The 27,736-nt window shown below is 40.0% G+C and overlaps 3 protein-coding genes across 4 annotated transcripts; 2 read left to right on the forward strand and 1 right to left on the reverse strand.

Annotated features, from left to right (window-relative positions):
• The first annotated feature begins 1,270 nt into the window (after window positions 1–1,270).
• Window positions 1,271–2,633, forward strand: LOC116258481 (protein EXORDIUM-like 1). Its single transcript, XM_031635646.2, has one exon. It carries the CDS (start codon window positions 1,422–1,424, stop codon window positions 2,340–2,342), a length of 921 nt encoding a protein of 306 aa, XP_031491506.1. The 5' UTR covers window positions 1,271–1,421; the 3' UTR covers window positions 2,343–2,633.
• A 4,706-nt stretch (window positions 2,634–7,339) lies between these two features.
• On the forward strand, window positions 7,340–15,625 carry LOC116259289 (synaptonemal complex protein ZEP1-like). 2 transcript variants are annotated; one of them, XM_031637026.2, is made up of 19 exons: window positions 7,340–7,673; window positions 7,766–7,815; window positions 8,160–8,367; window positions 8,504–8,629; window positions 8,736–8,834; window positions 8,915–9,373; window positions 9,504–9,721; window positions 9,791–10,039; window positions 10,118–10,246; window positions 10,324–10,392; window positions 10,495–10,605; window positions 11,196–11,303; window positions 11,374–11,484; window positions 11,614–11,700; window positions 13,621–13,704; window positions 13,779–13,886; window positions 13,987–14,073; window positions 14,187–14,261; window positions 15,178–15,625. In XM_031637026.2, the coding sequence occupies exons 1-19, from the start codon at window positions 7,529–7,531 to the stop codon at window positions 15,259–15,261; spliced, it is 2,607 nt and encodes an 868-aa protein (XP_031492886.1). In that variant the 5' UTR covers window positions 7,340–7,528; the 3' UTR covers window positions 15,262–15,625. The 2 variants fall into 2 exon arrangements, 1 of the variants encoding a protein (XP_031492886.1); XR_007574114.1 differs by lacking the exons at window positions 14,187–14,261; window positions 15,178–15,625 and having other exon boundaries at window positions 13,786–13,886.
• A 5,263-nt stretch (window positions 15,626–20,888) lies between these two features.
• LOC116258515 (uncharacterized) lies at window positions 20,889–23,238 on the reverse strand. Its single transcript, XM_031635688.2, has 2 exons — window positions 22,868–23,238; window positions 20,889–21,496 (listed from the first exon to the last, which is right to left on the reverse strand). Exons 1-2 carry the CDS (start codon window positions 23,084–23,086, stop codon window positions 21,002–21,004), a joined length of 714 nt encoding a protein of 237 aa, XP_031491548.1. The 5' UTR covers window positions 23,087–23,238; the 3' UTR covers window positions 20,889–21,001.
• Between the last annotated feature and the right edge of the window lie 4,498 nt (window positions 23,239–27,736).

The raw sequence follows: 27,736 nt of genomic DNA on the forward strand, positions 1-27,736 counted from the left end.
GTGCGCGTGTCGTGTCCTTTTTTGGCCGGTTTCTGTGACATAAAAACTGGGTACAGTTGTAGGCCAATCCGTGGCTCCTTTTCAACGGACTTAGGCGGCTGGGCTGGTTTTCAATCATGAGCTGGTGGCCGCTTCAAAGTTAATTTTCAACATCGAGGTCCAAATCCGGCCCGTCCACTACCCGCCTCTCTCAATCAGCCCATCCGTTTCCACATCCTTTCTTCTCGATATGAAAACAATCGAATTCTAGTTTTGTGATCCACAACTTTTTTCACTCCAGGGAGCATGTGGATTATATTTTTATAAGGGAGATATGTATGTAACATATAGTATGTGATATACGGAGTATTCAATTGTAACGTTACAAAAAGTTTAGTTTTATATTGAACATTGTGAAAAATTTCTTTCCGGAAAGGTTTCTCAATTGACTGGTTGGCTTGGCTTGGTTTCTAATCCTTTAGAAACTAGAGTGGAACTATCATTACAAATGAGCTTGAAGGAAAACTCAAATATAAGCTCTTCTAAAATAAATTTGGGGGCCAAAGCCTTTTACTTGTACTTTCCCGACTCATTCTGTAAACCTAGAAAGTGGGACAGCCCAGCACGTACATTGGCTGGACCTCAGCTTCCTCTAATCACACGAAACAATTTGCAAACCCATAGCAAGCCATCAAAGCACGCAAAACTCAAACCGAAGATTGCCTTGCAGGTCTCGTTCTATCATTTGTTTAATCAATGGATGCATGAACCCTCCTTTCAAGGACTCAATTCATTCTATACCCTTGCCCATATGGCAGTTCCGTCCAAAATCAACCTCCACCATTCTAAAATCTTCAGAAAATTTCAAGAGAGAAAAAGAAAAAAAAAAAACTTCTTTAATTTCTTTATCCTTTTTCTAGAACGTACTAAAACTTCTTACATTAAAAAGAATGAAATCAAATTCTTATAAAAAAAGAGGGGGGGGAATGCAAGCTGATACGGTTCGGTGTTTTGTTTTGTTCGTATCGGATCATTAATCGTTTCGTAGCCGGCGTTTGCCGCGTAGCCTGTGGAATCAAGTCAAAGGAAGAAGCTTTACGTGGTCTCCACGTCACAAGTCCAGGCTGGCGAAAGGGACCCCTACCTCCTTTCGTGCCCTCCAACACTCTTCGGGTCAATATCCTTCTTGTGGGGCCCATCTCCCGCCCCCGGCTCTACGTCGACCTGCGACTCGCTCCCGCCACCACCCTCACTATAAATAAGGCCCCCTCCCCTCCTTCGCCTTCACCCAGACCTCATACTTGCTTCTCTTCTTCTTTGTTATTTCCTGTAGAAAACTCGAAAGAAAAGAACCAGTTGAAGAAAGAAAGGAAGGAAAAATATATCAATTCGGTTTTCTTCTTCTTCTTCTTCTTCCTCGTCCTCCAAGTTGAAGGGGCGAAATGAAGCCCTCCATTCTCCTCCCGCTCCTGCTCCTCCTGTTCCTCGCCGCCTCCTCCTCCGCTCACCCACGGTTGCTCGCCCTGGTCAAGCAGCAACCCACCATTCTCACCTACCACCACGGCCCCCTCCTTAAGGGCAATTTCGACGTCACCCTCATCTGGTATGGCCACTTCACCCCTGCGCAGAGGCAGGTCCTCGCCGACTTCGTCGCCTCCTTCGGCCACCGCATTCCCAAGCCCTCCGTCGACTCCTGGTGGTCCACCACCTCCCTGTACAAGTACCCCGCCAGGCACGCCCCCAAGTGGACCAACCTCCGCCTCGTGAACCAGATCGTCGACTCCAACTGCTCCCTCGGCCGCAGCCTCACCCGCGACCACATCGCCCAGCTCGCCTCCCTCGGCGGCAAGAGCTACTCCATCAACGTCGTCCTGACGGCCGCCGACGTCCTGGTCGACAACTTCTGCCTCAACGTCTGCGGGTCCCATGGGACGTCCTCCGTCCGTGGCAGCCGCTCGCGCTTCGCTTACATCTGGGTAGGCAACCCCGCCACGCAGTGCCCCGGCGAGTGCGCCTGGCCCTTCGCCAAGGCCGTCAGCGGGCCGCCGACCCCGCCGTTGATCCCCCCCAACGGCGACGCCGGTATCGACGGCATGGCCATCACCCTCGCCACCCTGCTGGCCGGGACGGTCACCAATCCTTTCGACAGCGGCTACTTCCAGGGGCCGGCCACATTCCCCCTCGAGGCCGTCTCCGCTTGCACCGGCATCTTCGGCAAGGGAGGCTTCCCGGGCTACCCCGGCGAGGTCCTGGTGGACAACAAGACCGGCGCCAGCTACAACGTCAACGGGGCTAACGGGAGGAAGTTCATGGTGCCGGCCATGTGGCACCCGCGAATGAAGCAGTGCGTGCCTCCGGTTTGATTTCTATATATATATATCACATATTCTTTGCTACTTCCATTAATCACTACGTCCGTCCTCCTGTTGGTGTTACTGATTATTTATATGACTATCTATGATATATGAATGTAAAAGAAGAAGAAGTGCAAGATGAAGATGAACTCAGAAAATGGTGGTTCAAAATATAATTGTTGAAAAGTGTGATGCTGTTCCTGGTGCTTCACTTTTTTTTTTTTTTTCTCCTTGTCCTTTATACTTTATCTTTTGTCCTTTTGTGGCTTTGTATAGATGAGAAAGAAGTATATTCTTTCATTCTTTGCTGTTGGTGTTATACAGCTTATTACTTAATTATGATATAGCTATCATAATGCTTAATGCCAGTAAGTGGACGTTTATGGACTATGGTCATCTCCATTTCCAAGTTCATTTCTCTCCAAGCGATCAAACGATCCAAATGAGACCCTTTGAATCCGACGCACGTTCCAAGGATCGGCATCTGAGTATCATCTGTCAATCGTTTCACTGGGGATGATCTGTTGGAGCCTCCTTCGAGTAAGAGAGATTATAGATGAGAAGAGAGAACAGCGAATGTTTTTGTGTTTTTGAGTGAAAGGTTTTTGTGTCAACATATTTTGACCGATCAACAGTACATGTGTGTAGTAAGTCGACCGTGTGTCTGGTTTCACCTTACAAATTTAAGGGGTTTCTTGACCGCCATTGTATGTGTTGAGCTCGGGGATCGAGAGGCAGTTGTCCCAAGGTGGTACAGATTAATTCTGCGTCTTGGCCTTGGAAGTTGGAACTGCGAAACATATCCATGAGTTGTCTCATCGAGATCGAGAAGGATTCAGTTGGTTGATTTAGATCGAAGCTGCCTTCATTTTCATGCCATAGGATTATACTTCCTCGGTGACGAATCGATCCATCCTCCAAATATTGGACGGGACGTTCCTTCGATCTTCCAAGATACTTCGAATTCTGCTGTTCCAGCTCTGATCATTCACCAAGACTTCTAAATCAGCACATAAATAAATTCAGGCCGATAATGACGGCAATGGTTTTCACGTGAACCACCCCCTCAGGCACATGTTCTATCTAATCATATTTTAAAGCATGATTGACGTAGCAGTTTTTTGTATCGAAGCTGCAATGCCGTGAGAGAGATTTACATCATTGAACATGCTAAGGGTGATCCATTACTTTCACACGAAGAACTTGCGGTGCCGAATTAACTTTGTGATTTGGTCTCGAAGGTGCCATTTAGTTTATGCCAACAAGAACTTTATCTACACGCCTGGTAGATTATTAATGTAGCACTAAGATCTTCCAGTTAAAGAAACTTAATATTGCATTTAAATTTGCTGGCACACTTTAGTAAGGGCCATCTAACCCCAATCTTTCCGATTAAAAAAATTAACGATGTAGGTGTTCATTAAAAAGACCTTAATGTGTGGCTCCACCGGAAGCACATGAGAACAGGGTTGGGTCATGTGCTCCAATCAATGAAATGGTTAGGGCTGGTGAACTTATTGGGTCCTCCATCTAATGTAACTAAAAAGAAAGTTCTTTTTGCCCATTATCCGATAGTCAATTAATGGATCTTGAGGATTTTATTTATATTAAATTACAAAATTAATTAATTCCGTCTATCGCGGCAGCAGGAATGTCGTTAGTTCAATATTTTCAAATTGATTTTTTTCTCCTCTATGAAATGGAGTACTAATAATTGATGTTGAAATGATTGCCCCATATCAACAGAATGTTTTCGCATTTTTTTAAAGAATTTAATAATCAAATACCGGACCAAGTGCTTTAAGGATGAAGCTTCCATCTGTTTTTTTTTTTTTTCCCTATTCTTGATCTAGCTTTGAGACTTATCCTACTTAATATTATTAAAAGATGAAACTTGCACCCACATGATAACTTAGAGTCAGTCCTTACATTTTTAATTGTCTTCAACGGAGGGGATGGATTTGGAATCCTTTGATACTTTCTTTCTTTTCGTTTCTTTTCTTTTTTTATTTTTTTATTTCACGAGAGGAGATTGAGTTGAACGGTTGATTTGGGGGTGGGGTCTTGATTGATGAGAAAGCAAAGTCTATCTCTTTGCGATGATTGCTATAGAGTTTTCCTTTTTATACAAAAGAGGCCACATCGATGAAAAATATTATGGAAATATCTTTTGGTTTAATTTTTCAATATTAATCTTGCCCCCATTTGATCGACTCCTGAATTCAAATTTTTTGTGATGGATTATGACAGGACTACAATGAGCAAAGGAAATTTGTCGGTACTTCGGATAAACTTTCTATGGGGTGTTTGGGTGATATCCTCCAATGTTCAAGGCGCATTCAGGTAACCCTTGAAACTGGATTAATTTGTGAAAATTCAATTTTGACAAATCGACATTTTTCAACCAAAAAAAAAAAGATGAATGGAATCCCACTCTTTCTTCTTACATTTTAAATTGATAAAATATAGTTTTTGGTCTTAGTCACCCAAATATATAAAGTAGAATCCAAAAGGTGGTTACAAACTGAGATTTCATAAAAGTTGGTTGTGAGAAAGACATTTTTTGTGGCTGCCATGCAAATGCAACCTTAACTTCAAGCTCCAAAAGTTTTCGATCTTCTAAAGCCTAACATAACATATGTCATACAATGACCTCATTTATAGAGTCCTTCATATCCCCAACAGAATACATATATATATATATTCTCAAAGCTAGCTTCGGCCTGCAGATTGTCACTTGAAGCTTCATTCTTACTCGGTCTACGCTTGAAACGAAATTTAATTGAGACTTGAATGAATCTGGGTTGCTGATATCCAATCCAAATTGTAGCATCCACAGTATGGTTCTTAAAAACAGACCGAATTGATGGATTTGAATCAAATCGGCGGCAAGTTGATTCGATTGGCAAACACAAGAGTGGCACAAATTACACATATTTTTTGTATTTTTAAATGTCGGCCAACACTTATTTGGTTCATTTTTATGTTTCTGAAAGAACAAACGTAATTTTTTTTTTTTTTTTTTGGTTAATGCAATTTAGGCCAGCCTTAGATGGGGGGAGAGTAAAAGAAGTAGAGTTAGTTGATTAAACAAGTCTCGTGTATACGGGAACACAAAAATGTTTCAAAAATGGGAATACGAAGGGCTTACACAAGTTCGACCCAATCGGGGAGTATCGGATTCGATTTTTACGTTCACTATTATTGGGAATATCTTGTGGTGAAAAACCTCACGACTTTTCGTAAAAACTACTTTTGTCTACAAAAAAATCTATCTGTACATCTTGAAAATATAATTTAAATAAAAAAACAAAAATGACAAGTACAAAAGTGCCCTCATCGTTGTTAGGATTGTATCAGATTTTATGACTTTTGATATTATCTCTCTAACCATGCATGTTTGATAGTTTTGGATCTCACCTCAAAGAGCCCTCCTCTCTTGCCTAGTCTCCCGTAGGTTACATGGGGATCTTAATATGAATTTAATGTCGAATGGGCAAAAGTCCAATAAGTAAGGTTTTAAGATCCGTATCAAATCCACAGATCTCAGATCTATGAACAAGATCCCCTGTTTTTTTACCCAGCTGGGTTGAGACGGTGCCCTCTTTCTTTTATACAGGTAAGCTGCGTTTACCGCACTTTTATGTCAAGAAGGGCACCCTTAGATTTCAACGCCTGACCTTATTCAACCTCAACTTCTTAAACACTTGAACCCTCTAGTCTAGCCAACTAAACAGAGCTCTGGTTTTGTTCGTGCTGCTTCTCCAAATCTAAAGTAAGCGGAAGCCCTAACAGGTCAAGAAGAAGCTGTTGAAGATTTTTCTGTTGATCTCACCCACAAAGATCACCACATACGTAGCAACTTGGCGCTTACCATCTCCGAATTCAACTCATAGGTGCAAGTTGGTCACAATTACATCATTTTATTATGTGCTTAATTTGATGAAACTGGCATATATGGGCATCCCTGATAGGATGAAACCACCATTGAATCATATCTTCTCAAGCAGCTAGGGGAAAAGGTTTCGTATAAAAATTAAAATTGGCAATGCCAGTGAACATCCGTAGTGAAACGGAAGAAATGGGATTCGAGAGGAGCTACATTACATATGAAGGTAAGCAGCTAGGGGTAAAGGAAATCCAACTTGCGTAGCTAATTTTCCCCTAGCAATTATGGTTTGGCTTCTAGGTTTCAAGACGTGTTCAAAGCGACGTATATCGTGAAGTATAGATTGAAAAACGATCGATGGTTATCCATCACATTGATGATGATTGAGACATTGTCCACGCTAAGCTGTCCATATTTCTTTGTGCTGTACTGTCATGATCTGCTAAGAGAAAGTCTATGGTTGACAATAAGAACTTCAGGGATAGTGGAGCCAACTTAAATTGGAAGCAATCGAGACGTCTTCCCAATCCTTACATGCTCTTAATTTTATTAAGATAGTCTTCACATGAATAGATATTTGAGCGTCCGTCTCTATCATGATGGCAACAGCAATAGTACCGATCAAGTGAAGGTGATTGGGGATGGTTCTTGATAAACTTATGTGCGTCGAATCATTATGATGTGGCTCATCATTGGGTGGATTTTGTTAATGATAGAATAGAAGAGCTAATGATATGACTTTTAATTGGGACGCAGGCTGGCCCTTGACTAATTCATGAGCAGATATCAGAGCCCAAACTATACATCGAAGCATGAGATACAATCACCTCTTGCTTGAGTTTAACTTTTGCTTCTAAATAACTATGTTTAGTGGCGGAAAGCCTGAAACCAACAAGCTAGATGACACTGTGGACGCGGTCACAAGTAAGTATACACGCACGCTCGCGTAAACGGAATTTGCCAAGATTATGGGTTTTACGTATTATAGGAAGCAAATAGACCGTTACCGTAATTCCGTGGGGTCGAGGACCCAGCGGACGGACGTAATCAATAACCCCCGCCCCGGCGCTCCCCTATAAAAGCAAAATTTCCCGCCTTTTTCCTCATTTCAATCGTCTCTCCCTTTCTCTACTCATTCGTCCGCTAGATTTTTTTTCTTTTTTTTGTGTACTTCCTTTTCTTCATTGTCGTCCTTCGGCCGCGTGCTTTTTCTATCGCTCTTCAAGGTCGATTTGTCGGAACGCAAACGATTCTCCTCCGTGATCCACCGGGAACGCAAACGATTCTCCTCCGCGATCCACCGGAAATGCAAAGTACAAGTTCTCCAACTCTGAAGCCTCTGGATCAACTCAGATCACTCAATGCAACTCCAAGAAGCTTCAAGATTCCATTCCAGACGTCTTCCGATGGCATGTCGGGGAAAAGTTTGGTCAATCTAAAGATTACTGCAGGTAGTTTCTCGAAATCCTGTTTTCTTGTTTAGCAGGAAAGATGAGATTGGAGACACATTGATGACTGTTTCTCTGCAATTCTTAATTTTCAGATAAAATGGATAAGGGCCAAGCTTCTGCCCGATCAGAACTCGACATGGCCGTATGTTTTGCCTGTGTTTGTTGACTATCATTCAATATCTTGTCTTCGTTTCCTTGGATGTTCACATGTTTGGCTGAGTTCTATGTTTTCCTATCAAAATGACCTAAAATTGATCTATAAATCTATTAGTTATTATATGTTTACACAGTTATAGTCTTATAGAGGTCCGATTTTTATTTTTCCAACCCGATCTTGCTGCTGTCTTCGTCGTTTCGCTATAAATTCCTGGATATTTCATTGTTTCTTTTAGTGTAAATCAAACTGTTGCATTTACAAATGCGAATGTCGCTTTCACTTGAAAAGGAATGCCATTGGGAATTCATGATTCACCACTCATGTTGCAGAGTCTGAGACTGAAGAAATTGACAGAGCGAATTCTTGTCCTTGAAGCAAAGTTACAAAGCGTAAACAATGAAAATGCAAGGCTGAAAGTAAAACATGGCGACGATTCAAAGTTATGGACTAGCTTGGAATCAAAATTATGTTTAAGTAAGTCATTGTTTGATCAACTGACAGAGACTCTGCAGCGACTTGCTCAGCAGGTCGAAGAAGGTAGCAGCCTTCATTTTTCTTACTATAGAGTGTTTCTATCTGAACGTAATCCAGTATTTTCTTGAAGCCTGGTTTAGCCATAACTATAAGAGGAGGTGACATAAAAAAAAATATGATATTCTTTCTTTTTGAGTAGCTGAAAGAGACAAGAAGTCCTTCGAGAATAAATTGGCAGCCAGTTCGGTTGCATTTGAAGATTTAAACATAAAGCTGAATTCATTAACCTTGAAGCTAGAATGTGCAGAAAGAAATATTGCGAATGGTAAGATGGTGCCTCCACTGTGCAATTGTACGTTTAGAAGAAACAAAGGAAAAAAAAAAAGAAGAAAAGCTCTTGCAGTCTCAACCGTACTTTCTGAAAATGTTAGGGAAAAATGAGTTGACCAGATTAAAAGCTGAGAAGGACGACATCGAGAAAAGCCAAGCTGTTGAGCGTGTCAGGATTGATATGCTTATTGCCGGAAAAGGTAGATGCTTCCCTGGGAACTAGATCATTTGCTCATGTTATTTGAGAGCCACAAATGTGATGCATTCCTTCTTCTGTAAGATGCTGCTGTCCAGCAACTTGACCTTGCTCTTAATGAGCAGAAGATGGAATTGGAGACACTTGATTGCCAGCTACAGGATGCAAAGACAGTTCTGCGCTTAAAAGAGGACCTATGTGCCAGTTTAGCAGAAAAACTTTCGCAAGCAGAGAAAGATAAGGCTGAGATCCAGTGTAGATGTGAAAATTTTGAGAAAAAATGGGACAACCTAATTGTTGAAATGAAAAGTTTGGAAGATGAGATTTATCGTTTGACAAACATGTTGGTTCAACTTGACACATCTAGCTTGACAACCTCAAAGAATATCCTTCAGCTTACTTCTTCTTGGGAGAATTACGATAAGTTGATACAACAAGAAAAGCTTCTCCTAGCCAAAACTGCAAAGCTTAAATTTGATCTTCTACATGCCCGTTTCCTTGAGGTTACATCTGAAAATGGAGTTTTCCAGTCAGAAGTTGAAGGTAGATTGTTTGCCATGGGGCATCTTTTTTAGTGGCTCCTTTATTTTGGTTATGGTTTATGGCAAGCTTCTACTTCTGGCTTTAATATCACCGGTTATTGCATAAAGGGCTTTGCCTGTTCTTTTTTCAGTTTTAAAGAATCAGGTAATAGAGCTTCGCAGGGACCTAGATGCTCTAACTTTGCAATGCAAGGAGGAACGTGAAATTGCAGAGGATAAAGTTCAGAAATCTCAACTTGAATTGGAGCGCTTCAGATTAAAGGAGACTGAATTGATGGACACAATTGCTGAGCTAGAAGAGAAAGTATCGCAGTCATCAAAAGCCATGAGTAAATTTGAAGATCAAAAGGTATGATTGGATATTACTTGGTTGAAAGTTCTGCATTGTGGCCCATCTCTGACATATGGAAAATTTCAGCAAGAGCTAAAGATGCAAATCTTGAGTTTGGAATCGCTCAACCGAGACATACAAGAAAAAGCAGAGGTTCTGTTGCAGGGGAAAAAAGATGAAATTGAAGCTCTTCATGAAGATATTGAGAAGAATTGCAAGCGTGTGGAATCATTGGAGATCCAAATCAGCCTCCTCCATGTTCAACTGGATGAAAAGGAAAAGGCTGAATTGAATCTTAAAGAAAAGGAGAAGGAATTGGTTGAGAAAATTGTGCAGGTATTCTATATTATTTTGGCTCAAAAGATTATCAACATGGTTGGTTTTACCCACTCATGGTGTCACTTTTTCTTGCAGGTGCAGTCGTCACATAGTGCTGTTGAGTGCTCTCTTGCTGAAGCAAAAAAGCAGTATGAGATGATGCTGGAAGCTAAACAGTTGGAGTTAATGAGGCACTTAAAGGAGATTTCTCAAAGAAACGATCAGGTACCTTTCTCCTGACAACAAACTAATGCGAGCTACTTTTCTTTGCAAGAAAGGTGATCTTCCTACTGTTTTCCAAGGAAATTAATGACATCCGGAGGAAATATGAGCTGGAGAAACGGGAAGTCATCAAGTTGGAGAAAGAAAAGGTCCCTCCTTCCCTAGTTATACTGGTGCTTGGTGTAGTCATGGGTGCCTACGGCTTTGTTAGACTCTCCTGAGTTATATTGAAGGATAATGTCAAATTTCAGGCGAACAATATTTTGACTGAAGCTGAAAAAAGACATGAAGAAGCACTGAAGCAACTCCGGGAAAAGGAGCTCGAGCATCTTCAGCAGGTTCAGGATGAGCATGATGCTTTGGTAGGTTTTAGTTTGAAAAGCTGTATATTCTATGTAGATGAACCGGTCATGCTTCTGGTTTAGTAGCACGTGCTGGTGATTTCACTCGTGGAGAATGGTTACAATTAAATCCATAAATTTTATATTTCTTTCTACAGTTAAAAAGGTATTCAATAGGCGATATTTTGGCAACACGTTGAAAATCGATTTTCTCTATATGTTTGTGATATTTTAAGATATGGATGCTTTTGCATTTCAAGAACTTTAAGGGACTCATTGTGCCATTTAGAAGACAAAATTGGATGCCATTTTTCATCTCTTCAATTTAAATAAAAGATTTTATCTTAATTCTTACTAAAGGATATAGCATAATGCCATATTCTTAATACGGTTGTGGACCGTTTTCACCTAGTTGATGTTATCGTAGGATATAATTAAGATGCATTTGCTTGATTAAGAATGCTTAGGTTATGGAATTAACAATATTTTCCTTAAAGTTAAAACTTCAGTTTCCTAAGGAAAAATGAGCAAACTCTTCCGTCTAGATTTATATAAGATTTCTTTCTCATTAAATGCAACAATAAATTGCAAAAGTTTCTATGCCTCTGCAGGTAAAGAAAATTCAGTTTGAGTACTGTAGCAGGGAGCTTGGCGTCAGAGAAAAGCATGATGAAGAAAAAAAAGGACTAGAAATTCATTGGGAAAACGAATTAAGGGAGGTTTGTTACGTATCTTTTATTATTGTCATCAATTTCTCTTGATAAGCTTATAGTCTTCTTTTCAAACTAGAAAACTATGTCACTGAGGAGAGAACATGAAGCTCAAATGAAAATCATGGTGCATGAACACCAAGATGAACTAAGAAAAGTTCAGGAGGAATTAGAACTTCAGAAATCAAAGGTATGACCCTTTTCCCATATACATGGCTAGCTAGACTGTCCAGCATGTTAGCTCAAGTGCTTTTCTACTTCTTGTCTCTGTGCTGCTGATTCCTTTTAGAGCTGTAAAACTGACACCATTGTCTGACAGGAAGAAAAGCAAAAAGCCCTGTTGCAGTTGCAGTGGAAGGTAATGGATGATAATCGACAAGATGACCCTGAAGGGAATTCAAAGAAGGTTAAGACCTTAACGCTAAATGATGATAATTGAGTGGATACTAAGTCACATGGGTACTTCAGTAAGGTCCACGTACCCGTGTCGCCGTACCCGTACCCAAAATGAGTACTTTGACACTTGGGTACCTATAGATCCAAACTGCTTAATTTTACTTTGATTTTTTTTTTCACCTTACTTTTTATTCTATTCTTTAGATGTGAAAATTCGATTGATGTTCATATTTGACTAGGGGGCTGCTTGGTTGTTCATATGTTTAAAGTTTTTCATAGGTTTCTTAAACACACTGTTGCAAGAGCTGTTGATATATATTTTCTATGTTATTTATTTGTTTATGTTGATGTATATTTTTTATTTTGATACATATTTTCTAAGTATTTTTTATTGTTTATAGATATATATGGCCGTACCCCTACACTCAAGTTTTTTTGAAAATTGTCAGTACCCGTACCTGCACCGGCACCCGTACCTATGTGACATAGAGTGGATAGCAAAATTGCTACTGTGTTTATAAAGAAAGACTTGCTTTCACGGGCTTTTTTTTTTTCAAGTCCCTATGTCATATTAAGTATAGAAGTGCATAATACAATTCGACTGCATAATGTTGAGAAAAATCCTCTTCAAGGAAACAAATGGTAGAATTCCATTCAGAAGAGTGTAAAATGCTGTGGGCGCTTTTGTTGGTTTGCTGTATCTGTAGTTTAACTGTTAGAGGTCAGTACGGAAAACTTTCCACGTGCAGTTTGTTGCTGTTATATGATAGTTCTTGTAGAAATGCAAGCAGGAAACTTGTACTGCTAGGGCTATACACATTGCAAAGGAAACTTAACTGCTCCATGCTTCTCTAAACTCTTCAAGTGTGAATTAGTTTTACCATTCAAATTCATGGTTTTCCTATGCTACAGATGGCAGCATGTATCTGTAATTTAACAAGTTAAAACTTGTTTTCTGGTTATTGGATAACTTTACTGTTTATTATTGTTCATGCTTCATATTGAATTGTGACACCAAAGGCAAAAAGTTCCAAACTTCCAATGCATCAAAGACCGGTATCGTACTTTTTCCTATGACTACATGGTTAGAAGTATATGAACTTAAACTTAGACTGCATGAAAACAAAAAATTGCAGATGTGCCTTATGCATATAATGTTTTTGTTGGTGAGAAGAGAATACTAAAGCATGGGAGTCCTTATCTTGTTTGCCATGCCTTTCTTTAAATTTTTTTCAGTTCAAATTTCAGAAATTGAACCTAGATATTGCTATACTTCGGGGAATCATTTTCTTTCAAACTTTAATTGCTCATCTAGTTCAGACATTTACAGTAATACTAATTGGTAGAACTTGGTCACTAGAGGGCATGATATGCCCAAGCGTAACGAGGCCATGGAACTATTATCAGAACTATTATCATGTTTGATGTCTAAAGTTCGGGCATTCCATGTAAAAGGATGCGTGACAACTCAGATAGGTGTTCAACCAGAAAAAAATGCAAGCTGTTTGCTCAATGAAATCTTGATCACTGAGCTATTCAGGAGAAAAAACGCATGAAAATAGACATGGTGTCAGCCATTTGAATGGGATAGCCACAAAGATAAATATGTAAGACTAACTTTGAAACAAATTATTCAACTAATCTATCAACTGCTGATATCGATTAACCATTGCAGGACATCATTGGGGAAAATTGGAAGGGTGTTATTGTAATTGGCACACATCGGGTGTATTCAAACTGTCTTTAAAGTTTAAACCACTCGTAGAATTCGGTGTCTGTTCTAAAAGGAATCCCAAACGACCCTATTTGTCTTAACTTGGAGCTGTTCCTAATTTTCTGAATAACCATTGCTTGATTTCTTTGAAACAGTTTAGCTATTGATATGGTCCTGTAAATGCTTGTCGTTTAAAATACCTGATCCCATTTTCAGGCATTTTCTGCTTCGTCTATAAAGATGCTTGACACAGACGTTGGTAAAAGGGATCGGTCTATTATATTGGAGAACGAGATAATGGTCAGGGAAGTTTTACAAGACTTCATGCTTTTTCTCATGTCAGCATGCATATCCATTCACATTTTTCTTTCCAGAATTCAGGAATACCAGGGGTTGTTGGATTTCCTGCAAAAGATCTACTAAAAGGAGTAGAAGGCAGGAAACCCAGTGGTTCGAATGGTGTTCCGAAACACGACAAGAAGGCATGTTTATACTCTTTCTCTCTCTCTCATCCTTCCAATGCTGACACTTGCTGTGTTTTATTAGAAAGATCTTTATTGTGGTTGGTGTTCGCACTGACAGGTCATAGGGCATGAGCATGAAGTTAAAACTGCTAATGGAAGAATGATCACAAAGCGCAGGAAGACAAGGAATACTGTGATGATTGGGGTATTAAAACAGTTAATCTCATCTCTATAGTTTGAATAAGAACATTCTTTTTGGACCTAACATTTTGGTACGTTAGCACCCTAATGCTTTTTCGATAATTCCACCTTATTTAGAATCATTTAAGCCACAAGAAGATCAACATGGACAAGTCCATTATCAGTAAACATCAACAAATCAGAAAAGGGAAGGTATAAAATATCTTGACTTGTTCCCTCGATTTGTTTTTACTTTTTATTCATGGTCGTCTAATCCACCCTAACAGGTAATCATTCACTTCACATTGTCTTTTCACAAGCTTTTAGGCATTTGAAATTGTAGCCCACCCTTATGATTATTGTGGTTGTCTTTATAGTTTACAGTCATTTGTCTCTGTTTCCATTCTGTGGTGACGGGACTTCCGCACCCCCTCCCTCTTTATTGTCCTTGTGATGAAGAATGTAGAAGTTACCAAGTCTAGTAAGACCTGAAAGCTATAAAGAGATTTATCAAGTTTTCTTATTTTTGATGGTTCTGCATAACTTGCATATGAGTGTTTACTCAAAGTAATGCTATAATTTTAGTAATGTGAGATCTTTCTAGGAATATCTTCAATCTTGTTTCCTATCATCTTGGGAAACTTGTTCCAATACAAAACGCTTAGTTAATTTAGCAAAAACCTTACATCCTTTTACAAGTTTTGAATCCAAATAAAATAGCATTTTGCTGCTTTACATACTCAATCTTTTTGTTCAAATACACACATTGTTGCAAATCTATTTTGTGCAAATTGCACTATATTTTGTATTTGTAAGTGTGGCCTACGGGACCCCTTCTATCTGCAAGGAAAGAGTCGCAGAATTTAATTTTATTAATTGCCGCGACTTGTTCTGATGCTAACAAGTATATATGTTTTATATACTCAGATGTAAAAAGTACATACTTAAATTACATAAACACATACACAAATACATACACATATAAATAAATACGTACACATTACAGTGGTAACAGTGTGTGCATACATTTTTTTCTTCTTCACGCTCTGCTATTTGGCATTTTTATTTTATGTTCTGTTGCATTTGCAGTCAATCATGTTATTGCTTGGTTTGCTTTATGGTAATACAGGGAAATCAGGGAACCCAGGTACACCCTTCAGGCATTGGTGACTTGTTCAAAGAGAGCTCTTTGGATCCTTATGCATTTGACTAGAGGTATTCATAATCCCACGGGTGAAGCATTTTAGAGAACAGTGGAACTTGGACACATGATGCAAGGACGGTGATTATCTAGCTTTGATTCCTTCTGCTTCTAGGGAATGTCGTAAACTCAATAATCTTTCCTAATATTCTCTAGATGTAAGTCCCAACTCTACAATGGTTTTGATCTACCAGCTGAACAATTATGTGCGGTTTCAACTACCCCGATGATAGTTATAGCAAATTAGCTCTTGCATGGTATCCCGATGACGGTTATATCTTGCTCTACTACACCTTTTGCAACTTTACACTTGGTCCCTCTGTTTCATGATGTTTCTGTTTTCTTACAAAAGTTTGGTGTTCTTCTGTCGTGTAAATAGCTATTCTTTTCTGTATTTTTTATTGTTTTGTATCCCACCTCTTTGTGAATTGAATAAATCAGGAGGCACAACCTCCAGCAGGGTGGTTTTCGAGGATGACACCTTTAAGAAACCTGGTCTTGTAAGAACACTGTTTTGTGAAAACCTGGTTTTTAGGCCATTTTTGAAACCTGGCTTGTATGTTTGGACGAAAAAAAAAAACAATTTTCACTATCTAAAACTTGGTTTTTGTTTGGAAGACAAAAATGAAATTTCGAGTGTTCGTAAAAATTTTCATAATTTTCTTTGTCTCGCAGTTTGGTATCTTGATTTCAACTAGATACATACATTTACCAGAAGTGCTTAAAAACACCACAGGTTAGAATTTGAAAGAATCATGTTTCTGGACATCCAAGATACTTTCTAAATGCATAGAGAAAAGTCAGATTATTGATTTCAAAATATTGCAAAATCTTATCTATGTACTTCTAAAAAATTATCATCCTTATGCCGTGTCCTATTCTCATTACCGTGTCCCATTCTGATTATAATCAGATCCTACATTTTCAACCGATTAGCAAGCTCCATTGTATATTCTCTGGAAATGCCTATGAATAAAGCTTATCTTGCCTTAAGTCAGGAAAAGAACTAGTTCGAACCACAAGGGTCCTTGCTACAATAAACGCACCCTTTGTTTTTGTACAAGGACAAGCTCCTTGTTCATTGTAAATTTTTTCTTTCTATAGCCCTCCCCAAAGGACGTTTTGGCAGGTTTTTCACCCAGAAAGCAAAACAGCGTTTTCTGCAAACCAGCCAAACACAAGTGAAATGGCATTTCAGAGGCAAAACAGCGTTTTTGCCTGTGAAACATTGTTTGGGCATGTCACCCAAACAGCCCCAAAATGTTGGTCCAATTATGTGCAGATAAGGTTTTTTGGATGGTAGGAATGGCTGGCTGAATATCTAGCTCAACTTTCTATTTATCTGATTTGGGTCCCTGTGTTTAGCAACCAGGTTCTCTCCTGTGTTGCATGGTTGATGCTTAGCATCTCCTTTTGTATCTTTGTAAATACATTTTTTCGGCAATAAAGGTCGGAAGTTGACCTCCCTGCAACTCCTTACTGGAAGGATGAACGGAGCCAAACGCTGGGGGAGGAGATGCTCCTCAGAAAGGTGTCATTTCTTCCACCCCATCCAGCAGTGAAAAGCCACGAAATCCACAGAAATCATTTGTGCCACCAAGCAGTGAAAAGCCACGAAATCCACAGACATCTCCAATGCTTTGGCCTCGTCTACTGATCATAGGTCCAAAAATCAACTCCCCAATTGTGGAGGTTCCCTTGCTTGAACATTGGGAACCTTTAATTTCCCGCGATAGATCCGCTGCGTTACTTGATCGATTGTGAGTTTTGACAAACTTATTAGGAGAACTCAAAAAAGTGGGTCTCGCTTTTTCTCCGAGATCCGGTTGTCATCAACAATGGGTTGTGGGGATATCTTTTCTACTGCTGAACTATGCTAATATGCAGAACAAGTCAACGTGGGGGCGGTGAATTTAAATCAATCGACCTGGATCATGAATAGAGAAGATGTAAATGTACACTGGAACGAACTCTGAACAATGAGTATGCCCGAAAGCTTTTTTCAATTATCTTTCGGCGGCATTTATTGAATAGGAACCGTTTTGCATGGAAACAGTGATCCCATGGTAGAAATGGATCAGGGCAAATTTTGCTTTGACATGCGTTCGTTTTTTATTTTAATTTTAGTTTTATAATTTCTGAATAGGACGATGCTGTTTGTTTTTTTCTTCTTTTTTTCAATTTGTAATTTGTGAAGCAAATAACAGAAAAGTCTGAATTTAACTTTTTCTTCGCAACGATTAGCCACGCTCTGCCAATTAATTGCCGAGGACGACCAAGACCACTCTTCTGGAAAATGGAAGCGCTTAACTTGGCAACCCGAAAAGGCCAAGAGTCAAAGTAAAACATGCTTAGATTTGTTTGCCCTAGCTTGCACCAATTCAAGGTATCAAACGATTTTCAAAATCTCCAGGAACCTGCCCGTCGTGGTAGAATATCATTTAACACGAGGCATAAAAGAGTGTCAAAGGCCAAAATGCGATCAATTTTTTTCTAGCCTTTAACCAATAGTAGCGAGGGCGCATGAAGAGAGAGAGAGAGAGAGATGGTCCATTAGAGAACGAAGACGATGACCAACAGAAGGAAAAAGATGGCCAACACGAGCGGCGACACCTCCCACTGCCTCTGCGCCGCTCCATCGCCAATTCCTCAATTCTCGACCATTCTTTGCTTCCCTTCAAGGAAAAGATAGCCAAAACAACACTTTCAGATACGTTGCGTTTCTCGTTCTTTGGTTCTGGGCATACGAACTATTTCCGGACGGGTCTAGTCCGGGTAAGCGATGCGTAGCATGCAGATGAATCGAACTGATAAACGGGTATGTCAATGATTCCAGTCTCAGTCTGATTCCACTCTTACTGAATTTGACTCGGCCAGTTCAATATATTCAGATTCAAATTCCGACTCTGATTAGGATCCTATTTTTCAAAATCAAATACATTTAGAACTAGCATGATTTAAAAAATTAAATGGGTTTGATTTTTATTTGATCCCAGTCAGATATCAGATTCAGACTTTGGGTTCAGATTCAGTTATAGAACTACATACCGCAAACGAATCTCATTATATTCAGGTTTGGTTTCATCCGATTAAATGGATTCGAAGTTGAATCAGCGATCGGATGTATAGGACCAGTTCTTTGCCTACCTAGCTAGTCACAAGTTGTGAGCATGCATATGCACCACATTCATGGCTGTGCTGAAGCTCTAGAAAGAGGAATTGCCCGAGTAGTTAGGCTCGTTACATTTGATTCCTTTCATCTGTCTGTGTAGAACTTCAGTTCATTTGAGTTACCTAAAAGTTTTGTAGAACCTCTCTCTCTCTCTCTCTCACTCATCACACACACACACACATATATATTGAAATCAGTTGGCTACCTTTATAGTCAGATGGTTTTTGTTTTAATCACAAAAAACCGTCGTAAAAGGGTGTATTTCATTGCTATACACTATGACCAAGAAACTGGTTTCACAAATGCACCTTTTGCCATGGATTTTAACAATACAAAATAAATAAAAAAAAAGCTATCCAACGGCAGAGGTAGCTAACTGATTTCAATTCCTACATATGGGAAGAGAATTATAATCTCTTCAGATGTTGTTGGATGCTGTTCATACTCACACACACATGGAAGGGGGTGGGGAGGAAGAATTGTAATCTGTCAGATGTTGTGGATGGTTAAAAAATTTAAAATCTGTAACTGAAAGTACCATAGACTACCAGTATAACATAAATAGTTGCCATAAACTACCAGTATAGCATAAATAGTTGCTAATCCCCCTATAGAGAAGGGGAAGAAAGAATTCTAATCAGTTAGAATTGTCGGATAGTGCATACGCATATGCGCATATACACACATTTATATGGGGATGGGAGGATGCAGAGAGAGAATCCCAATCTATCCTTTGTTTAAAAAATTTTAAATCTATAACGGAAAATACCATAAACTTCCACTGTGACATAAACCGTCGCTAATACCCTTGTAGCTAATGTTTTAGGAAGCGATTTTTAACTTTTAGTCTTCTGGGGCTATAAATACAAATAAATAAATACATACGTGGGGAAATAAATGCAAAGAAAATTAGTTGATCAATAAATTGGCATGAGAGGGGAAATAAATGCAAAGGAAAACAGTTGATCATCGATGGGAGTGCAATTAATTGGTCAAGAGCTGTAGCCTGTAGGACACAAATGCAAGATCCTGACGGCAGAACCGGAAGATCCATCGCCTTCAAAAACAGATGGTGGCAAGTCGGCGTATTAGCTATATGGGGACTAAAACGAGAAGAACAAGAATGGAAGCAACTCTTACATTCTCATGTCAAACGCTATTTGCAATTTTTTTCAGCTCGCCACGCATTTACTTGGCAATCTTGATGAGAGTCCCTCAAAGGATTGGCCAATTGGCCCATGCCTGTCCGGCTGTCCCACTAATTGAGGAAATTTAATTGCCCAAGACACACTTAACGAGCTAGTTGACCATAGTTATGGGTGCTTCAGGTTTTATCTTATATATTCTATCAACTAAGTTTGTGATAAAATAATGTAACTTATATAGCCTTTTTTTTAAGAATATCGAAAATATGGCTTTCTATCATCACCAAATCTTCGCTTTTTTTTAAAGTTCCCTAATGTTTATTGGTGGATGTATTGATTAAGAGAGAGGGGGGGGGGGGGAGAGAGAGAGAAATATCTATCAGCACGGTTTCAAGAACGAAAATGCTAGTCATTACTAATAATACTGGTCGTTTCCAACTTTAGTAAGTTTAGTCACTCAGTTTGTCACAATTAGAGCCAAATTTTGTGAAAGTTTGCAGATTACCATACCTATGGATTTTAAAGTGTGCGTTTTATGTGCAGTACTAACTTCAACCATCTGACTTGTTAGATCGGATGATCCAAAAGAACTTTTTGCGCCACACAAAAATGCCATTGACTGCGTACTTGCAGGTCTCTCGTTGACAAATTTTTGAGTTTCCTCCCTTCCCCTAGAAAGGTACAGTGAAATACTAATCTAATTGGTCTACGTGCTGCGAGATGCCAGAAACAGGTTATCCTGTTCACTTGAACAACTCAAGTTCTCGACATACAAAACAGGAGCATTTTGGAGCTGGATAATTTGGATCCTACCGGCTAGATCATTGACGACTGAATGTTTTCGGCGTTCTAACCATTTTGGTGGCAATTCATGTAATTACTTAGTGGCATTAAGGACCATAACATAGCTGGTTGAGCCGGCTGACATGTAAACAGTACATCGTCAGTTTTATTCATGTAGGTGCTACTTTCTTGAACTACAAACGACGGTGCTACAGCCATGCAGGTTCCAAAGCAAGCTTTAAAAGCCTGAGACCAGTCTCAGGGGTTGGGGAGGCTTAGGCTTCTCTGGTATCAGCCATTGATGCAATTACCTGGTTTGTTGACTATTAGGTTTTAATTTATAGCATCTATACCATCAATTTTGAATAATAAATCCATCATCCGAAGAGTAGAAGAATGTCTTAGATTGAAGCTGGTCTTGGAGGCGGTTAGGAGATCACATCCTTTTAGCTAATGATCTACATAATAGTGATAGTCAATAGAGGTGATTGTTCACATGCCGCCTCATCCACATAGGATGTTGCACTTCACCTCGCAGAGACAGGCTAATTACATGTGACTTCATATTAATTTCAAACCAATAACATATGAAGTTCAGTTAAAGGTACAATCTATACATAGTAGGAAGTTCAACATATGCACTTAAAAAGAGCTAGTCTTTACAACACAGAAGGCCTAGGCCTGGGCCTGGCTTGAACAGAGCACCATAGTCCTTCTGATCTAGAGGATGCAGAAACTTGCAGTTTGGGCACGTTGGAGAAGCCTTGCATAGCATCACAAGCATGTGGCACCTCATGCATGCAGCTGCAACCATCTCCTGCGCTTCTTTCTCTAAATCAGGCAACAACAACCGAGTCGGCCGCGGATCGGTGGACGCTTTTGCTCGGATGTGCAGGTCATCTTGCCTCTTCTCTTTAATCGGCGCCGTGACCTGTGAATCATCTGATCTGCTGTCCGGAGATCGCCGTGGGCCGCTCTCCTTATGCATGTTGCTTTCGTTATCACTGAGTGAGTCATAGGGCAGGTTGAGCTCCAGTTCAAGTCTCATGGTCTTCTTGGGTGAGTGGTCCGGCTCTTCGCGTTCCTCCCTTGGGTCCTTGCATGTCCTCTTTCGGGTTCTAGTGTTATAGAAGTGAATCTGTCCAGACTGTGAGAACGCAAACAGAACAGTGAGTTTTAGAAATCTTCAAGTGGATTCCAAATTGTTCAGACCATTAACTAATGAAGTTTTATATGTATATATGTAGATATTCACGCGTCATACTATATTTCATGCCATAACTGGTCGGACCCACCTATGCCACATGACTGATTATGCTGCAATCTCATCTGTAGCTTTTGGGTCAGGACTGCCGATGTGCATGTATATTCAATAGCCATCTCAACCAACCGAAGCTCTGACCAATATTATTGGGTTTGGGCCATACAGCCGGACCCAGTTCATAATGGATCTGAGTTGGACACTGAAAGAAGGAATACTTGACCTGGCCGGAAGTGGCCAACTTGACCTAACCTGGATACTGAGTCTGGCTACGGATGTGGTTGAACCGTCACAAGACTCACAACCAAGTACGCAGGTCTCATCAAAGTCCCCCTTGATTGCTTCCCGTCGTGTGGATATAGCAAATGGAATAAGTTAATTTTTATCTTTGCTATACGTCTAAGGAAACAAAATTTCATACTGTTGTAGTTTTCAGACAAAATTTGTAATATATTCTGCCATGAAATCCCCCAATAATTTTAAACAGATGGATTTCGCTGACTCCCGGAATTTGAAGCTTGAAACCAAAAGATGAAGAGCTGCCGAAGTATCATAAATGAAAGGAGGGAGTCAAAAGCAGCACAGCGTGAAAAACAGTAAATGTAATCATACGTTTGAAGCCAAAAGGAGGTCCGTAGTAAAAGGGCGATGAGTCTGAACCTCTAATAAATAGATTGAGATTACGAACCCGTATTGCATCAGAAGCAAAATTATTCTTTTCTCTATTAATTTGCAGCATAACGGGAATACTTTCTCACAGAAGAAAACAGCCTAAGATCACATGGTTCTTGCATGCTTTTTCAATATAACAGGGTAGCGACCAGAAACAAAGCATAAAAAAGGTACTAGCAATGCTTCCTACCAATGCTTAAACAGGCATAAAGCCACTGGCTTGAAAGTTGAAACTGCTACTTTTGAAGCTAGCTTAAACTGTATCTACTTTGACTTTTGCCAACATTTAGCAGCCTCAAAAATATCCTTGAAAAAATCTTCACCAAGAAAACGATACCACGGAAGACTCAATTACGGCTCGATGAATTTCAATAATTTGATAGAAAAACCATGGTTGGTATGACTTATTATTCATCAACTACCACCTACTCCACGCTTTGTCCTATGAAACACTCGATATGAAAGTCCAACTGTTCATGACGGTGATGATGATGAAGATGGCGGTGGTGCAGGGTGCAGGGACGGCCATGATAAATTAAGATAAGATCATGATGGTGGTGGTGGTAATGATGAACGATCGGATACCTGAAGATCAAGACACTGCTGCCACTCCAGAGGAAGGGGCCTCTCCATTTGGAGCTCGACGTGGGTTGAGTCCTTAAGCAAGTCTCCAAACTTCCTCTTCAAGGAAGAGTTCTCCGCAGCGAAGAAGTTGGCCTCCTTGGGGGCTGGCGCTGTACGAAAGGAAACCATGGAGCCTTTTCTTTCTCTTGTTTCCTTCAGAGAGACACGAACCCAACTCATGCACAGATTCTCTTTGCAGGGGAACGTATGTGGGAGTTCTCTCTCTCTCTCTTCTTTTGCTGTCTACAATAGAGAGGAGGGTGTGCGGTGGTGGGCTGAAACGCCAATTTATAAAGCCAGAATTGTAGGGGATGGATGGGTGAGAAACTGAAGCCAGAATCTGTCCACGGGCTCTTCGAAAACAAAGGGGAGAGAAGGGGTGGGAGGGTGCGTGGGGGCCACCCTCCATTTAAAGGGGCATAGTGAGGTTGGTTTTGTTATTATGCACGAGCCTTTATGGCCCCCCTCCCTCCGTTCAGTCGGCTTGGCTCAACAGCAGACTCGGCTCAGCTGAGCTCACCCGTTTCTGCCACTTGTTTGCGTTTTCTGTCGCCGTAATTACTTGTTTCTCTGAGTTCGCCCGACGCCTCTCATCACTTCTTCACATCTTTCTTCTTACAACGACAAGTCACCGCGCCTTGAAGATTACGGGTTATACGAATCAGTTCCACAGAGAAAATAGCAGTTTGGAATTATATATTGCGAACTGGTCATATCAATTAATTTGTAACAGAAGATGGCCGTCCTTATCTGTGTCGCTCGACGGAGCGAGGGGAGAGAGATTTAGTCTCTTCGATGTGCTAGAAGGAAGTATGGGGAAAGAGATATTGTCGGCATCGGTGATTCTAAGAGAAGTGACGACAGTGGAAGGGGCTGAGTAGTGTGTCAAGTCGTCCTGTAACGCCTTGCCTTAACGTGGTGTGCGTGTGATGGAAAAACCACACGCCAACAGAATTCCAAGCATGATCGGCTATACGTCGACTGAGGTCGGTTTGTTTATTTCACTGCAACTGCTTACTACGATGCGTGTCTATGCATTCTTGCATAAACACATCTATCCTATACCCTCTTTCTCTCTCTCTCTCTTTTTCAATTTTTCCTTTAATGGGGTTCATGCCTCTGCCTATGCCTCTCATGCATTTATTCAGGTAGGTGTGCATTACTATGCACGGCTACCTCATATTTTTTTTAGACAGCATTTTAATGCATGACTGCCGTATGCGATCGTCAGTTGCGTGCATTCCTGTGCCACAACACAGACACACACATATATTTATATCTAGAGAGAGACCTACTAACAGATGCAAATATTAGTGTAAGGATGCAAGCAACACTGTAAACAAAGGAACAGATATAATATGCATGAAAAATAGGCAGAAAAATACATCGTAACTTATGATATTTTTGGTTCGGTTGATTTATTAAATCTCATGAAAAAGAGAGGAAAAACATCGGGCCATGTTTGACGAGTCATACATTTCATTATAGACATACTCCGGACATCTTCTTCAATAACTGGCCAACTGTTGACCTTAGCAGTTTTCATTAATTGAATTTTGAAATGAATTCGACTCGATCGAACCTACTACCATGGTAACCTTTTAAGGGAGAAGCCGCAAATAACTGATTTTAAAATCATCTGATAGTTATACCCTGATATATGTCCCACGCAGGCAAGTGTGCCTACCATTATATCATAGGCATCATTAATTAATCAATATATATGTCCACATATATATATATTTTAATTTTTCTCTTGTTACTCTTGTGCACAAGCACGTACACATAGTTGATGTGCAGGATGTATAGTATATTATTTTTTGCGCCATACATGAGATGGTGCTAGTTATATACTTAATTTCCATGCATGCTGTCATCCAATTCATCTATCCTGCTGTCAAACCATTGGCACCAGTGCGTGTGACCGACATTGAATCGATAGTCAAACTGTAAACAATGTGTATTTATGAACTTCTTGGGCAAGCATGCAGCTGATTGTGAAGGGAGAAGAACTCTGTTGAAAAAGTGGGTGGGCACGCGCACGGTTTGAAAGAAGGATGGCTCCAGCAGGCGGAGGAGCTAGCCGATGGAGCTAACGAGACGGTGCAATAAAGAAAGGCACAGAAGGCCGTGGCAGAAGTTATCCAGAGAGGAAAACATAAGCACAGTGCAACTCATTAATGACCCTCCTGAAATACAGTTGAGCCATTCTTGAATGAGCCTTTAAATGCAGCCATTTGTCCTCCATTACTCTCATACCCATATTTGGCTACTCAAAAAAAAGAAGCCTCTCTCTCTCTCTCTCTCTCTCTTTCTGCTGCAAGGCCTGCAGGCAACTACCACTTTGGGTACAAGAAAATATGGTTCTGGCAACCTTATTATTGCTCGTTTATTTCTGTGACAATCCACTAAAGCATCAACTGCTTGCCTTCAATAACTAGGCAGCTGTGAAAAATCTAAGACTAGACCAACAAATGATCTTACATGCATCCTTGTGAGAGTCAATAATTAGAAACTATCTACCACCTTTATTGCTACAACCATATGCTTAAGAAATAGCAGGAAAGATATTCAATGTTTCTCTAACCACACACATACACACGTATGCAAATATGCACACACATGTATATGCATCTCCAAACACAAACACACACATATGTGTGTGTGTGTGCATGAGCGTCTGCGTATAAACATACTCTAGAGTTTTCGCCAACTAGCTGGAGTTTTCTGCTTGCGGCTGTTAATCAAAATAGAGGAAAAGAATCAAATATACGCATGCATATAAACATTTATAATGTATATGTAGCTGCCAAGGTGTTTATGTACCGGATATTTTTGCTCATCGATCTAAAGGCACTTCATTGATTACAAAAGCTAACCCGCTAGGTTCTACATGCATCATGGATGCTAAATTTAGCAGAGGAGCAGAGCCCTTTAAGGGTGTTAAAAGGAGAAGACGACAGGATTGTGGTTATGTCATGGTCATTAACTATGGTGTGCCCAAAACATAAATGCCTTCTATTGAGTCTAGAGATCAATGTTGAAAGGCATTAAAGGAGGAAACCAGGTGGCCATTGGTCTTAGGTCCGGTTACCTGCCCTGTCTAACCTTCCCCCATTAACTCCCCTTGAATTCAAAGCATATCTGCCTTCGTCTCCTTGATTAAATGTGGTATTCAAGGGCATTCATGGCATTGGCTTCCATTTTAGACAGAAGCCATTGCCCACCAGATGGAGGTCCTCACTGCTTCTCCCCTCATTCAATTAAAGGCATTACCATTCTCATAATTGGTGTACGTTAAATGCACAAACCAACTTACCCTTCAAGTCTCTTCCTTTCCTTTAATTTTCTTTTCTTCTACTTCCCCCTCAATGTTATTACAATCTCTTCACTGCAGCCTCCTGTCACAATTTCCCCTCGTTTTCCTGTTTTCTTAAATAAAAAAACTGCTTCAGAGTACTGACATCGTCATTTTTTGTTAGACCCTCGCCTTCAATGCCCTTCCCAATTTAATTTTCTAGGAATATGTCTTTTAGCTATATATGACGCGATTTAATTTCCTAGAACCAGAGCAAGAAGAAGAAAAATAAGAAAAAGAAGACGACGAAGTAAACCATGCATGTAGGATTATAAACGGTTCTGTTCTACGATGGAATATACCAGATCCTTAGCTAAGTATTTAGCTGATTCAAATCTGGCTCATCCTGATATGGTTGGCATCAATCCTTCATCATTCTGATATGGGGTAACAGATCTCCTGATAAATTAATTCAGATTTCTTCTTGGAAAGCGTGACGGCATATAATTGAAATGAAGAAAGATGTGATAAGAAATGCAAAAGTAAATAGTAATTACGTGACAAAAAACTTTGTGCAGTTCTTTCAACTGAAGTATTCTCAAAGCCAGTTTAAAGGTGCTTAATTTTATAGTGTTTTGCTTGATCATCACCCTCGATTAGATTCCACTTCACACTGCTTTGCTTTATCTAGTGACTTATTGTAATGAAACAATCTCTTTCCCGCTAGCTAGCTTTAGGTTCTTGCACACTTTACTTTTCATTTGCTGGCAATTCTATGCTAGGAAAACCAGATGTTCTCAAGGCCTTCAATTCAGAAGTACAAGTACGCGATATCTAGAGTAGGCATCTCGCGACTGGGTTGAGGCCAACGAAGAGAAAAAAATAAAAGTCCATCATGTGTAGGAACTAGGAAGTGAGTACTGAAGGAATTTAGAGCGCAGAATTTGTGCCATCTACATGCTATGACTCACGGTCGCCGTGGCCGATCTTCTCCATCTATATTGGAGACTACGACAAGTACAATATAGAATATAACAATGCCATTACCTTGTTAGCTTCCAATAGCGCGCACTCTGATTTTAATTTGCACACACAACTTCAACAAACTTTAACTATTGAATTTGTAACCCCAATTGCGTCCTTGTCTCTCTTAAATACTATTAGGGGTAGGTGCAGATCAAATTGCCGGATCAGCTACTACATTCAATGCAGTTGGGTGGAACTGCTTCCGGTCTATTCCTTTTTATTATATACAGTAAGCTATGATTTGGATCGGGTTGAGTCCAGGTAAGGAAATAATTGTCATTTAAAGAAAAGGAAGAAGAAAATTACAGTTAGCTCATTAAGAGCGAGAGCAGCCCAGCTGCTCCATTGTGCAACCAATTAGTCGTTCCCTCCTTTACATAAAGCACAACTTTGTATGAAAAGATTAGGTGCCACATGCTTTTTGAACGCTTCAATGTATTGGAAACCATGGTAAAACCTCTCAGTTATATCTCTTCTCTTACCTCGACTGCATCTGTCATCCAGAA

This window comes from Nymphaea colorata, chromosome 8, assembly GCF_008831285.2.
Source record: "Nymphaea colorata isolate Beijing-Zhang1983 chromosome 8, ASM883128v2, whole genome shotgun sequence".
In the NCBI taxonomy this organism is placed as follows: Eukaryota; Viridiplantae; Streptophyta; class Magnoliopsida; order Nymphaeales; family Nymphaeaceae; genus Nymphaea; species Nymphaea colorata.